Source organism: Cetorhinus maximus, chromosome 29 (assembly GCF_964194155.1).
Source record: "Cetorhinus maximus chromosome 29, sCetMax3.hap1.1, whole genome shotgun sequence".
Taxonomy (NCBI): Eukaryota; Metazoa; Chordata; class Chondrichthyes; order Lamniformes; family Cetorhinidae; genus Cetorhinus; species Cetorhinus maximus.
Window position 1 is genome coordinate 16121904 of NC_135907.1, and position 16126 is coordinate 16138029.

The window sequence follows — 16126 nt, forward strand, 5'->3', positions numbered from 1 at the left end:
GCAAAGAAAGCCTCTGTGAAAGGGAGGGGAGACTGGCTGTTTGGTTAGTTTTAAGGAAGTAATGGGGTGGATCTGAAAATATCCCCATGGACTTTCCAAAGTTTTATTAATTGCGAAGTAAATGCATTTTAAAATGGACCATTTTCAATAGATTTTGTGGAGCAATCCCAAACGCCTGAATAGTGTGTACGCTGGACATAGCAGCAGCATCTGAAAGAAGCGTTTGCAAATCAAAATTTGCTCACTGCAGCCTTGTTCTGCGGGCAGTGGAATGGTTAAGGGCCATTTTACTTCCACTTTTAATCTCTGATTAGCTTTCCATTGGTACTGCCCTGCAAGACATAGCCATAGAGTCATAATGGCACAGAAGGAGGCCATTCAACCCATTGAGTCTATGTTGGCTCTCTGTAGCGCAATCCAGTAAATCCCACTTCTCTGCTTTTCCCTGAGGTCATGTAAGTACATTTCTCTCGAGTGCCCATCCAATGATTAAATTATTGTGCAAACATAAACAAAGAGCTTACATTTTTTTCTTTATGAAAGTAATAAAAAATGTCAGCTCCAAATTCTTAACTCATGGCCAATTTCAGTGCATTTGTATTAAAATGCTACACCGATTGGGATAGTTCCCATTAATCCACAGAAGATTAAGTTCTGGTAATTATGCAGCAATTACATCATGCATTAAAATGGGGCCAATTTTCCTCTGCTGAACACCCCACGTGTGCTAGCCTCTGCAGCACTAAGGATAGGAATTAGAATCGTAGAAAGTTTACAGCACCGAAAGAGGCCACTTGGCCCATCGTGTCTGTGCTGGCCAAAAAACAAGCCACCCATCCCAATCCCACTTTCCAGCATTTGGTCTGGAACCCTGCAGTTTACGGCACTTCATGTGCACATCTAGGCATCTTTTAAATGAGTTGAGAGTTTCTGCTTCTACTACCCTTTCAGGCAGAGAGATCCAGACCCCTACAAGCCTCTGGGTGAAAAAAAATAGAATTAGGAGTGGAGATCTGCATGCCCCCGACATATCTGTTCAACTTTAGTTAGCACACGAAGATGCTTTTGGAAAATCTGGTTTGGCAGCAGCTTCAGCACTTTTAACTAGGTCACCCCTTCCTCCTAAATCACTTCTCTTTTGCTGTGCCCAGTCTGGGATGTGAATGATGCAGCCTGAAGAAAGTTTGGTTACCTACCTTTTTAAAGTCATCTTCGTTCTTTGAGTGATGACATCTTTCAAGCAACATGTCTCTTTTTTTCCCGCGGCACTCAAGTTCTGTACTGTCAAGCGAGTAGTCAGTGTTCACTTGTTCCTGTGCAGTATGCATCTCAAGATTCCTGTGAGCGGATCCTCCCATATCAGTGGCTCACCAGACACCTCCTCTCCTACCTGGTGGTGTCTGGGAGAGGAGCTGTGATAGTTGGGACTCTTATGGCATATGGGAGGCGGGGTGGGGGGGGGGGTGGGTGTTGTATCGTGACATATCAGGAATATCTTGCAAAGGGTCCCAGCTAAAATTGCTGTTAATAGTTTAGAATTTAGCCTTTTGAGAATGAAGAAAGCGTGTTCTTCACCCTAAATATACAGAAAGGCAAAGTTGATGGGCAACCCAGACGCTGATGGGATAAAGCACACTTGCTCTACATTATAAGCATTATAAAATGTTCCAGACCGCATAACAACCAAAGTCCGATTTTAACTGGTCGAGTTTGCTCTGTTTGGGATGAACTACCAGGTTGAACCTTGTTCTGATGCTGAATTGGTTGATCAGAGAGATTGGATTAAAAAAGGGAAGGTTTTGCCAGGGGGCTTGCTTCTGATTGTTGTGCGTCCTTGTTTGGATGGTGGATAGCTTGGCTGTGATGCTGTTCATGGCCCAATATCCTACTGGTGTTTACTGTCTAGTCTTGTGGAGGAAGAATGACCGTGTGTAGGTGGTGTCAGAAGTGGATTAAGAGGACTGTACAGATTCAACGTAACTCAACTGGAGCAGGAATAGACCATTCAGCCCCTTCGAGTTTGTTTCGATATTCAGTAGGGCCATGGCTGATCTTTTGCCTCAATTTCACTTCCCTGTCCGCTCCCTTGATTCCCCAAGAGATCCAAAATCTGTTCCTTCTCAGCCTTAAATGTATTCAATGACGGAGCATCCACAGCCCCCTGGGGTAGAGAATCCCAAAAATTCACAACCCTCTGAGTGAAGAAATTTCTCCCCAGCTCAGTCCTAAATGACCGTTCCCTTATCCTGAAAGTGTGCCCCCATGTTCTAGATGCCCCAGCCAGGGGAAACAACCTCACAGTGTCTACCCTATCAGGCTGCTTCAGAAGCATTTATGTTTCAATAAGATCATCTCTCATTCTTCCAGGGACTATAGCTCTAATTTTCTAAAACTCTTGCCCAGTTAGGGGGAGATTGGAAACTCCTAAAAACATTAACCTATTGACCACCTTTTAGGTGTGTGAACCCTCCTCCGGGTCCCCATTTGCTCTGCACAGTTCACCATTCTGTCTCCAGGTGGTTGTATGCTCCTTGTTCCTTCAGTGCTGCTCTTCAGTGACCTGCACAGAGGTTTATGCCTGCAGCCACTGTCAATTAACTGCAGTTCCTTCACCCTGTTCCTTGTGGCTAATTGCCTGCCCTTCACACTTAGACAAGGCTGAGCTATGCATGTGGGATTGGGCATGTGCTAATCTGCCCCTTCATTAATGTTAGGTATTTCATTTTTTGGTGACGCATGTTGTCCTTCATTAAGTACCTACACACTTATTCCCAGGCCCCCTTTCAAAGCCATAAATCTCTTGTGGGCAAGAAGTGGGAAAATAGCCACTGCTGGTTTCTGGCTGCTGGCCATAAAGGGAGGAGCAAGAGTGGCATCTCCTGCTTGACCCAGGATAGATGCCCTTCCCTTGACTGTCAGCTTTGTCTTGCTGGTAGCATTCTCATCTCGCAGGTTGTGGTGGATTCAAGTCCCACTCCAGAACGCTTGAGCACAAAATCAAAGCTGATGCTCCAGTGCAGCGCTGAGGGAGTGCTGCACAGACGGAGGTGTTGTCCTTCGGGTGGGACATTCAACTGGGTGTCTCCCCCTCGGGTGAATATAAAAGCTGCGACTCCACACTTTCAAAGAAGTGTGGGTGTTCTCCCCCCAGTGTCCTGACTCATTTATTCCACAACCAACATCACTTGAAACAGATTATCTGGTGCTTTCACTTTCTTTGAGAACTTGCCTACAAATTGACTGCTGTGTTTCCGACTGTACCATACTTGGGTATAAGACCCTTTTAGGACGTCTGAGGTGTTGAAAGGCTCTATATAAATGTAAGTTCATTTGTTCAACCTTGATGAATCCCTGTATGGCACAGCTGTGATTGGAAAAAGTGAGCTTCAAACTGACAGCATCCGCTCTGCAGCATTGCAGCTTTGTGCTCTTCAATACACACCTCCCGGGGCGGGGGCGCTGCACCCCCTTTCCGGTATGGGGCTGCCATGCCATTCTGTAAATACAAAATTCTGACCAGCCAAGGTTCAGATGTTTGGAGTGATCACGTGTTTTAAAGCAGTGGGATCACAGCTCTGGGTGCTCTGGTTTTAATCTGTTGTGAACTGATACCCTGCACTTAGGCCTCCTGTAAGCTACAGTGTTTATAATACAGTCCAGCGCTATATTTGGCTGCTGCGCCCACCTCTAATTACCCACTGCTAGCCCTCAGCATACATTCAGCTCCATATGCCAATGGATGGATTCTCTTGAAGTAGGACAAATGGACATGGCTATATTTGTATGGTTATGTCTAACTTGCACTGAGTACATGGGCAACAGATCAAGAGCTTTTATCACAGATCTATATCATCTCGCACATCAATTAGCCAACCAATCAAGAGTGTTCTTGCACAGTATGTTTTAGCATTGCTGAGAAGTTGCCCTTGAGCAAGATGTTGGTTGAGATTGTAGACCTTCTGTTGCTTTGACAAAGGAGCAGTATTAATTGTAGATAGGAGTCCATTCCCATTCAGAATTTCTCGGTCTGCTAACTTCTTGACTGCATCTTTCTTTAATGGCAAATCGTAACAATGAAAGACAGATAGAGACCCTGTAGGGCAGCCTGTCTCTCGCACACAATGGTAAAAATTCTGAGATCTCCTGGGTTAGTGAAAAACTAGTTTAAAAACTCAATCCAATTTGAGGGAAAAACATTTGGGAAATTCCTGTACAGCCCATCTCAGCAATTGGAACAATCCAAGAGATCGCTCTGATCCTGAATTTCCCTGAGTCCCTTTTCATAAGAGGTGAAGTCTACCCCCCAACTTCCAGCTCTCGCTTGAAGGAATTCAACGAATTAGAGTCCACCATGCAAGACGACAGCCTCTATCAAGGGTCTGCTAATCCCCCAGGAGTGCAGGGAACCACCGCCTGACATCCTGCATGCAGTTTTAAAATGTTGACCCCTGGTCCTCCCTAATTTTTCTAATTGGAACAAACTATCGACTAGAACACACTATATTCCCAACATGATCCGAAAATGCGAATGTACGAATTAAGGCCAGTGGTTAGCCACTCAGTCCGTCGAGCCTGCTCTGCCATCCAGTAAGATCGTGGCTGACCTGATGACCACATTCCTGCCTACCCTGATAACCTTTCACCCCCTTGCTTATCAAGAATCTAACTAGCTCTGCCTTAAAAATACTCAAAAACTTCCACTGCCTTTTGAGGAAGATAGTTCTAAAGACTAACGATCCTCTGAGAGGAAAAATTTTGCCCTCACCCCTGTCTTAAATGGACGACCCTTTATTTTGAAACAGTGACCCCTAGTTCTAGATTCTCCCACAAGAAGAAATATCCTTTTCACATCCACCCCGTCAAGACCCCTCAGGATCTTATGTTTCAATCAAGTCGCCTCTTGCTCTTAACTCCAGTGGATACAAGCCTCGTCTGTCCAACTTCTCCTCATAAGACAACCATCAGATACAACAACCATCTTACAAACCTGGTTGATTCATGGGATTGATTAATCAATGTAATTCGAGTGAGGAGAGAAGGTCTCTAGATCTGATTGTGTCACCTCCTCATGGTTGCGCAGAACTGGTAGCGGCTGCAGGAAATGGTCTTCAGCGGGTTGTTACCAAGAAAATACAGATTACCTGTCAAAGTATTGGAATTGCAGCTCCCTCAGTTGGTAAATACTGCACCTTAATGAGCTACGCAGATCAGACAGTCTTGGCTACAATTTCTAGTTTTTGCAAGGTTTGTGTTCTCATCAAGAGTTATAGTAAAGGTGCTACAATTCTCTGAACTGTTTATGTACTAAGGCAGGGAAATATGCCAGGTTCCTGTTCCTCATACTGGATAATGTGTGTGTCTTGATGTCAAAAGGGGACATGATTTGTCTTGGTGCCACCACAGTCATAGGAAAAGGAGGAGGCCATTCAGCCCTTTGAACCTGTTCCGCCATTTATTTAGGCCGTGGTTGATCAGTATCTTAACTCCATCTTATCCGCCTTGCTTCACTAATACCTTAGCCTGACAAAAACGCATTGTCAGGCAGCATCTGTAGCGGTTGCAGACAAGCTGCATTGGATGTGTGAGCATGGTGCAGGACAGATGGGTGTGACATACTGTGCTGACATATCTCCTGGTAGGTGTAGCTACAAGCAGCAGCATCTGTAGAGAGAGAAACAGAGCCAATATTTCAGGCCAATGAAAGCCTCTCGTTATAAATCTGATTTTATCAACTTGTCTGTTTCTCTCGCCACAGACCCATTGGCTGTTTCCAGCATTTTCCGTTTTTATTTCAAATTTCCACTATCCACGGTATTTTGCTTTGTAAAAATCTATCGCTCTTAGTTTTGAAATTTTCTACCGCCCCCCCCAAGCCTGAGCAGCTTTGTCTAAGGGCATGTTCAAGATTTTGTTACCCTCTTGTGTGAAGAAATGTTTCCTTACGTTAGCCCCTGAGCAGCCTGGCTTGCGTGGTCTGCCAACGCCCTTGGCCAAGGCTCGAGTTGAAGCCTGGCCATTGGGCAAGGTACCAGAGGGGCAACCTTTTCTCACGGAACCAGTACATCAAGAAGAGGGCTAGCGGGGAATTAAACTGCATCTGGAGCTTGTGCCTCTCTGTTCAAACTGTTTTTCTTTTTCCCCTAGGTAACACCACGGAGAGCGACAAGGAAGGTGCTTCTCGGTGCATCCCTGAACGGAAGCCCCCCTCCCAGCTCCCCCCGTCTCCCCCATCGGACTGTCCCCACTCCGGTTTGGGAGCTGGTCTCTTCACTCTCTGCCGCTCAGCGGGGCGTTGCCGTGAAAGCCATCAAGACTTTACCTTCCCCGAGGCAACCTCTCAGCTGCACTGATTCGACAAAGATTGGGGGAGGGGGAGGGGGAGGGGGGAGGGGGGGGAGGGAGGGAGGGATGAGGGGTATTATAAACCAGCAATACAATGTGTATAACTCAGCTCATGGAATCTAAGGAAATGTTTCTTTCTAACAGAGTGTGTGGATGGGAGCAGTGCACCCTCATGCTGCACCTATCATGGGAAAGACGAGTTTGAAAAGAGGGAATGACCGACATGTTCTCTCTCTAACATGGGAGATGGGCGAGCAGTGTAATTAAATATTTTTCTTTGAATTTAATCTTGCACAGTGAAGATGAGCTCTTGACCTAGAGATCTTATAGGTCTCAACATATTCACACCCCACCTGCTCCCCCTCTCCCCCCCCCCCCCCCCCCCCCCCCCCCCCCGCCACACACACACACACACACACACACCACAACTACAGGCACACAATTAGTTAAATAAAAACTGCTGAAAATCAAATGTCAATTGTTACACCTTCTTTTCAGATCCATGTCTAAACCAGACTAATGGGGGAAATAGGGATCTCTTCTATAATCTCTTAAAGGCCCCAAAGGTACGTGAATCTGGTTGGGTCTCAATCTAACGCTTAATGGGATTTAGTTCTTTCATTCTTTAGTTCGTTGAGACGTGCCCAGAAGGTCAGACGCCATAAACTACAAAGCCCCCTGCTCTTTTACTTACAGTAAAACGGATCTGTTCAGGAGAAGTGGCATTAAATGCTGATCAGATTCTAGTATTCTTGAACTTTTGCGGAATGTAATGGGGACAGAATTGCACTCGCAAAAGTTGATCACGTGGGCTTCTTAATCTTGCCATAATGTACATTTTGTGTAAAGTCAGTAAAACGAAAATGGGGGGACCCACCCCCTCCCAAAAAAAAAGACGAAAGGTCACTTTCTGTACGTGCTACACAACAAGCTTTTGAATCAGCAAAATGTTTGCATTTAAAATCTGGGTATACACGCAACGTCATCAGGAATTCCTGCCTCGCAAACCAGAAGCCACTGCTTGTAGAAGTTTCCCGCCACCATCGTGTGGATAAGGGTGTGACGCTAATCCAAGGTGCTCCTCTGCCCATTTGGTACCATGAGCGTTGCAGTGACTTCAGTTCAGGGCCCGTCCTCAGTTGGGTTTGAGGCAGAGTGATCCAGCTGTGTGACAGTTTTTTTTTCTTTCCTTCCTTCCTTCTGTTCACTTGAAGCTCTTCCAACTCCAGTTGTGTTTGAAGAGCAAAAGCCTAAGGAGCAATAAGAGATGCTGATGTTCTTTGCTGCTCGGCCATGCTTTCTCTGGGAGAGAGGCGGGTGGCTGTTAATGTTTGGTGTTTGTCCATCGAGCGAGCTGTATTCTCCCTCAGTGGTGGGGATGGGGATGTGGAGCAGTTCTGTAAACGACACAGGCATGGACCGCTGCAAAATCTTGTTCATTGACTGACCTGGAAACACTTCAGTGAGTAACAGCAGTGCAAACATCTTAAACCCAGCCCCAAAGACTGTTTCACTTTACCCTTGAAAACTGCTTCACGTTATTCAACAAGTTTCTTTTTTTGTGCGACTGTTTCTAAACCTTTGGGGTCTTTGATGCCATGAGCTGATCAGTGTTAAATATTAAATGGTGAGTTATCTATATTTTCATATGGAGAAAACTTTTTTTGTGCAAAATGATGTTTTAGGAAGAGATGGGCCTACCTTCCAAGGTCCGAGATTGGCTGGATTCCAAAAAAAAAGATCTGAAAAGAGAATGACGGGGAGTGTTTCCAGATTGGCCCAGAAAAAGTCAGGTGGTCAAGTCCAGCCCCAGTCTCGGCACTGCGCCACCCAGATTTGATCATTTGGAATTGGTGAGCACTGGATGTTCTTGGGTATGGCTCCAAACTTTTCCAATAACTTGGGGAGAGGGCCAGGCGGTGTGGGTGGGAGCCACACATTTTACTTGCCCTCCTGCCCTCTGCAGGCCATGTACCTCACTGAGCACGGACAGACCAGCCCTTGCCGTCCTGACTGGGGGAAGGGATAAGCGCCCCGCCCAAGTAGGAAGAGAGATGCAAACCTTAAAAATTCCCCTCTTGAGGAGGAGGTGGCTTTTCTCGTGCCCAAGTTGACCTAAAACTATCTGGACCTATAGACCACGGCGAAATTGCTCATTCATATCCTGCAAACATGCAACCATCTGTAGTGCAGTCGACACATGAACCATTGTCTTGTCGAACCTCAAACATGTGTTAGCAGCTTATATTACATTGTAGGGGAGAAGTGGGAATTGGTGGAAAAGGAACGGCTCCGAAAGCAAGCGGTTAAAAAAAAGTGGGTGTTCGCTTATCATGATCTAGTTGGTCATTCTGGTTCCCACCCAGAAGATACTGTAGTGCAGCAGCTCTACATTGCACTTGTGCAACAGTGGATTTAGTGACATTTATTGAAAATGACTCAAGTAGTAGGTCTCTTCTCTGATGACACATTGCCTTAGAATATCCTCTTCATTACTTCCGAGGCCTATATGTGAGGGATAGCTAAAGTCAGTAATATGAGGATGTTTTTGTTTTCCTTTAGTTAGAATTTGCCCGCGAAATGCGCATCGTTCTTGAGTTTCACTTTTAGCTGAATGTTTGAAACTCCCAGTGGGGGGGTGTTATGCTGCAGAAGTTCAGGGAATGGGTACAACTTAAGCAGTGACAATCTGTGCCCAACGTGGGGGCAATATCTCAAACGTCCGCTGTAAATGTTGTGCCCTAGATCCTGGTTGCTGTATGTCTGAGGCAGGACACTCCTAAGTGCCAGCTTAATTGGCCAGTAAGCCACCAGCTATGGGAGAATGAGCATAAATCGTTGGAATTTTACATTGCAGCCACATGCTAACCTGCTGCAAAACTCCATTCCTCCCACAAGAGGCAGTCAGTGAGCTATATATGTGGTACAGTGACAGCAATCAGCTCATCAGCCATTTCCCACCGGCTTATTCGATGTTTTGTCTTTCTTACGCCAGTTCAGACATCACGACTGCCACCCTCACCGATCTACCTTGACTCTCCCATCTCCCGAAAGCAAAAAAAAAACAAACCTTTGAAGCAGTGTTCTTTTGTTTTCTTACCCTGCTATACCTCACACAACAAAGACAGATATTAATAGTTGCTTGGTAGCACAGAACGTGAGTAATACTGCAAAAAAGAGAGATGCTGTCGAGGCTTTCCATCTTCATGGCACTCACCAGGGTGTACCAAGAGTACCAAATTACCCCCCCTTGACACCCGCTATTCTTGCGATTCTGCCCTGATGAGTGCAGGATGAAAAGCTTCAACAACATGTCTCCTTTTTTCAGCAATGCGTAAATATAAATAGCGTAACAGATAGCAGGTACCGTGTCACGACTTTGCAAAAGGGTTTCAAATGATGTTTTAATTCATGAGAGTGAAGATTCAGTAGGTTGGGTGCCCAGGTCCCCCAAAGTGAAGTTGCTGCCTAGAAATCCCTCCATTACTCTGTTCGCCGTCTTTATATACAGATTCTGTTGGGCCACAGGGGTCCCACGCTCAATTCCTTGGCCTGTGCTGTTAACTGAGCTCAGCTAGGGCAGCAGGAGGGACACTTCAGAGTGGCAAATCCCCGCCAGGATTTTCTGGAGAGCCCTCTCTTTGATTTTGCCCCCTTTGTGAGGGTGGGGCACGTGGGAGGAGATGGTCAGTCTACGGAGATTCTGTTCGTCGAGGAGGTCAGAAGCAATTGTAATCATTGCGGGATTATTGATAAAGCTCAACCAGCTGAAAATAACCCAGTCGCATGCAAGTGGACACCGGGTCGTGTAACAAGTCCACACCTGTAATCGGCTCCAATGCAAACGGTTTTGAAATCCAGCCAAAATGGGTTGAAGTGAGGGGAAATCCCGTCTCTTTTAAGATTATTGATGTTTGAAGTGTGCAGCAAATCGTAATAAAATTTCAAACTGCAGCAGGTGTCTGGCTGATTACTGTTCCTTTTGGTAACGAACACTGAAATAAAAGAGATTCTGAGGAGAGAGAGAGAGAAAAAAGATCTATTAAAGCATTTTTTGTTGTAAAAGTAAACATATATTCTAGGAGAAATGTTATTGTTTATATACCAGAATTGTACAGACTTGAACGCGTTAGTAGGGCTGTACAAACCTGACTGTTGTAATAAAATATTCTATCAATTTCAAAGGATTACTGAATATTTAATCTCACGATTTGAATACTGCAAGTTGATAAAGGTTATCACTGGAGATGGTATTTCGTTAAGAGTATTATGCTGCATTGGGGGATGGGAGAAGAGTGCTGATGGTAGTCAGAAAGTCAAGTATGTTAATTGAACCACACTTCTCTGGTACTGTACAACTTGAGTGTCGGTTGGTTCTCCTGAAGACTCCTATGGTGGCAATTTGACCAAATCCAAGGTTGAAATGCGGTAGGGTGGTTTGGATTTTGATACTGATTTTAAAAATCACCAAGAGCCTTGATTATCAGTATCTAACACTCTCTCTAAAGTTTAGAAGCATGAGAGGTGATATCAGTGAAACATGCAAGATTCTGAAGGCTTGACAAGACAGTCACAGAGATTGTTTCCCCTGGGCTGGGGAATCTTTAATACAAGGGCACAGTCTCAGCATAAGGAGCCAATCGTATAGGACCAAGATGACAAATTTCTTCACTCAAAGGGCTGTGAATCTTTGGGATTCTCTACCCCCAGGTTTTGGGATGCTGCATTGTTGAATATATTTAAGGCTGGGATGGACTGATTTTTTGCTCATTCAGGGAATCAAGGGATATGGGGAGCGGGTGGGAAAGTGGAGCAGGGGCAGAAGGTCAGTCATGATCGCATTGAATGGCAGAGCAGGTTTGAGAGGGCATATGGTTGTCTCCCCCTATTTCTTCTGTTATACTAACATAGGAAGGTGGTGGGAATAAGAGGTCTTGGTTAGACCAAACCTGCATTTGTATTTCACACCTTGGAACACCCCAAAAACCTGTACAGTGAAGAGTAGTCATTGCTGTTCAGGCAAGTACAACAGCCAATTTGCACACAGTAATGTTCCATATGAAGCAACAAGGTGAATGACTTATTTGTTCTGGTGGTGTTAGTTGTTGGCTAGGACATCAGGGTGGATGTGGAAAAACTCTTCCTCTAGTAGTGCCATAAGATCTTTTACATCCACACAAAGAGGCAGGCTGAACCTTGGTTTAATCGCTCTAAAAGTTGACCTGACTCCCTTTATCTTCAACCAAGATGTTGGTAAATGTGTGGTGCAAGATTCTGGGCTAGTGGAGCAATAGTTCCAAGTACTTTGATCTTAATTCTGGCAGAGAACATTTCCTAGGGGATTCCATCTTCCTCAATTAAGGTTATAGGATCCAGATAAAGTACACGACTGTTCTCATTCTAACCCACAAGAAAATTGTGGTCTTTTTCTACATGTTAGAGCCTAGAATTGTCTTGCTGTTACTATTTACAGAGTTACCATTTCTAACAAACAACCAATGTATAATACTACTTGAAAGAAAAAACAGGAAGATTTGCATTTACGTAGTGCTTTTCACGACCACCAGATGTCTCAAAGTGCTTTACAGCCAATGAAATACTTTCTGAAGGGTAGCCACTGTTGTAATGTAAAAAATGCAGCAGCTAGTTTGCACAGAACAAGCTCCCACAAGCTAATTTGATAATGACCAGTAATCTCTTTTTATGATGTTGATTGAGGGCTTTAACAATTAGCCTGGACAGCAGGGGAATAACTCCCTGCTAATCTTCAAGATAGTGCCTTTGGATCTTTTACACCCACCCGAGCAGGTAGATGAGGCCTCAGTTTAACATCTCAACTAAGCAATGGTGCTTCTGACAATGCAGCACTCCATCGGTACTGCACTGGAGTATTGGCTTTGATTTTTGAACTCATGCCCTGGAGTAAGACTTGAACCTGGAACCATGTGCCTCAAGGGCAAAACTGTCACCTACTGAGCCACAACTGATGCTCTTAGTGGCAAGTTAACTTCCTCAATTGGCTGGGTCAGAGCATTTCACCCATCCTTTCATACCTCCGGCCACAGCAGTTTGGAGAGCTGTATAGTAGGTCTTTGAAGGAGGCATGTGCTCCAATGGAGATCCAATCCTTTGGTTAAACATTCACTGCAGAGTGGCCTGTCACAGGTCGCATTGTTCATCCACTTTGCATCCAAACCTCCTTTACCTTTTTCCATGTGCCTGCTCCTTTTTAACCTCTTGGTTATGTGTGAATAACCTGATTCAAACTACCTGGGGTACTTTAGTTGGCAATGAGCACTAATGATGGAAAAATTGTAGTTCCACCATTACATGGGCTAAAAGCTGAAGTGAAGAAATGTAAATTGAGAAATTGGGACTGCTGGATAAGGTGAGGTAGGGGTCTGGTGTTGGTGACAATAGAAAGTGAAACATCCATACCGAACAGGTTGGAGAAGGGCTGGATGGGTGGATAATGTCAGAAACTGGACAGAGAGAGGAAAGACAGTGGTGCACAGAATTGTAGTGAACAGGAAGGGATGGTCACTGTCCCCTCGGGGGACAGTGGCTAATTATGAATGGATGACTGATAATCACAAGTAAGAAATCCGACTGAAATAAAAGCCAAATACTGCGGATGCTGGAGATCTGAAATCAAAACAAAATGCTGGAAAAACTCAGCAGGTCTGGCCGCATCTGTGGAGAGAGAAACAGAGTTAGCGTCTGGAGTCCGTATAGCTCTTATTCGGTGTTAGATGCTGCCAGACCTGATTTTTTTTCCAGCACATTTTGTTTTGATTTAAGAAACCTTACTGTTTTGCCTTCCCCCAGCACCCTGACATTTTCTAGCTTTGCTGCATAGCCCCGATCTCGGAAGTTCTGACTGAAATCAGCTGCCTAAGCACAGACCAGATATTGAATCTAGGACTGTCCTACTTCATATGGCTCAATGACTTAACCACTCAGCCACCTCTCATTCAGCCACCTCTCCCTCAGCCTATTTCTTCCTTCCTCTTAACTTGCACAGTGAGCTATGGACAAGTGAAGCTAAGTGCTTCAGAGCCCCAGCATTGGCTAAAGAATAGGTCCCCTCATGTTTCAGTTGAAACTCCTGTTCTATAAGCCCTGATACTTGGCTGCAGCTATGGATGGACTCTCAGATGAACAAGGATTTACAAACGGGAAGTGCAATTACTGGGAATAACCCCTCCTGCTTCCAAGCCTGGTGGCTGAACAGCAAAATTAACCCTGTTACACACTGGTTGCACCTGAAGAGCTTGATTTGATGCTTCTAATTAGAGCTACAATTAATTGCTGCACAACTTAATGATCCCACTCACAGCTTTGTTCGCGGCCGGGTGTCCCTGGAGAGGGAGCACGCGGTGTCTGCCAGAACCATCGAGGCCTTCCATGCCCGGTGGGCACCAAGGGGACTGGGGTGCTTTATAGACACTTTTTATCACATTTTGATTTAAGGTTTGTAAGTTTCCTTTGAATTTTGTCTTTTGTTTTTGCAGTTTCTCTTTAAGGGGCTGCCTCTTACTTTGTCCCTGATTTTGTTAACTTAGCTTAATTGTTTTGACTCCAAAGAGTTACAGTTAACTAATGGAGGAGAGGAACATCTGTAGCTGAGATTTGAACAAATATTAACCTGTTGCTTTTTATCTGATTGCAGATCTATTATATTGAAAAATATTGAATTAAATTCTTTCCTCTTGGGGAACCCATCACCACTCTATTGTAGAATGATAAAGAAGGACACCTTTCAGCCCATTGTGCCTGGACTGGCTCTTTGAAGGAACTATCCAATTAGTCCCATTACCCTGCTCTTTCCCCATAGCCTGGCCGATTTTACCCCTTAAAAGTATTTATCCAATTCTCTTTTGAAAGTTATTCATGAATTTGCTTCCAAAAACCTAGCCTGACACTCCAGAACAGTCCTGAGGGAGTGCTGCACTGTTGGAAGCACTGTCATTTAGATGAGATAGTAAACTGTGGCTCCATCTGCCCTCTCAGGTGGATGTAAAAGATCTCAGCACAATTTCAATGATGAGCAGCAGAGTTATCCTGGTGGCCTGACCAGTATTTATCCTTCAAGTAGCATTGCAAAAAACACAGATAATCTGGCCATTATCACATTGCTGTTTATGGGAGCTTATTGTGCATGAATTAACTGCTGCATTTCCTACAGTGAGTACACTTTAAAGGTATGTAATTGGCTGTAAAGCACTTGAGAATGGGGAGGGAGCTATATAAATGCAAGCCTTTCCTTCATCACCTTTTCAGACCATGCATTCCAGGATGTATTGTTTCTTGGTCTGGCTTCAGTTTCCTTTTTTTGCCAATTACTGTAAATCTATCTTGGTCTCTCTCTCTACTTCCCTTTGTATGCCCTGTCTCCTCTGTCTCTGTTATTCTAATACACAGATGCTCACAAATTTCACTGTGCCGCTCCCTGCCTGTCTTCTACCTTTCTCTCATTAGTCTTTGACAGAATTTTCCTCCTGAAAAATATTTGGACGTAACTTGGTGCTTTTCTTGCCTTCAGGATGTTCCAAAACTGTTCACAGGTAATGAGGTACTTGCAGGAGATGACAAGCAATTTGTATCCAAGATCCCACAAACCTCAAATGAGACAATTAGTCAGATTTTTTTGGGGGGGGGTGGGGGGTGGAGCTAAACGTTGACCAGAATGACTTGCCTGCCATTCCTCAAATAGTGCCCTGGAATCTTTCACAGCCATTTGAACCACAAGCTTCTTAAAGATGGCACATGTGACAATGTGGCACTCCCTCGGTTGCACACCAAAATATCAGTCTAGATTACCCGTTTAATCAGTGGAATGAAGCTTGAACTCGTGAGCTCAAGACAAATCCTCCCCACTGACGCTTGAGGGTAAAGACTCTAGCAAGTGATAAAGATGTAAAATAGGGTTCAGGCACAGGTCTAGGTGACCAAAAACTTCATGTTGTTGTAAATTTGTTTAATTTACTTGGCACAAGTTACACCAGTGAACTAAGTGATGACATGTGTATATATTATGTGTGACGAAATGGGGGCGGTAATTAGTCATTAGCTGTGGCACATGACAGACGATAGGGATCTCACTCGATTCGAGAGAGACGGCGGGTCATATAGCTTGAGAGGCACCACTCCACATCAAGCGCAGGGCAATGTAACGAGGCAGACCTCCATGAACTATCGCAGCCGGTTACAGGGATTGAATGCGGATGTGACACTCAAAAATGAGAGTCAGAAGATCTTTATTTCACTCCTCTCTTTAACACTTTTCACTCATCTCTCTCCTTTTGCCCTTTTAATCTTTCTCTCGTCAATGTTTCTCCCCCCCACCCACTACAAAACTCACTGTAAGAGTCTGGCTAACCCTCAGCCCTATCAGGGCAGCGTGTTTTTGTGCCTCAACGAAGGAAGCTGCCGTTCATCCCATCTCACCTTCATAAAACCATAAATGGCTGAGATACTGGTTGGGACTTTTAACCTCTTTTTAACTATGGGTAGCACAAGGTTTAAAGTATTTGCAGAGAGTAGCCCTTTGCATTGACAAGACAAGGATTGGATATGTTTGGTAGTTAACATACGTGCTGAACGAGGGCCAGCCAATGACCATCTCCAATAGGAGGGAAACTAACCATGTTCAATGGCATTACCATCGCCGAGCCCCCCATTATCAACGTCCTGGGGGTTACCGTTGACCAAAACTGAATTGGACCAGTCAGATAAATACTGTGGCTACAAGAGCAGGTCAGAGGCTGGGAATTTTGCAGAG

At 44.8% G+C, this 16126-nt stretch overlaps 1 protein-coding gene across 1 annotated transcript in view; it reads left to right on the forward strand.

Annotated features, from left to right (window-relative positions):
- Positions 1 to 6449, forward strand: part of LOC144669295 (serine/threonine-protein phosphatase 6 regulatory subunit 3-like) — a 99714-nt gene extending 93265 nt beyond the window's left edge. Inside the window, exon 23 of the mRNA XM_078531639.1 lies at positions 6145 to 6449. Coding sequence (XP_078387765.1) covers positions 6145 to 6148 — 4 coding nt within the window. The 3' untranslated portion in view covers positions 6149 to 6449. The remainder of the gene's footprint in view (positions 1 to 6144) is intronic.
- Positions 6450 to 16126: the final 9677 nt, after the last annotated feature.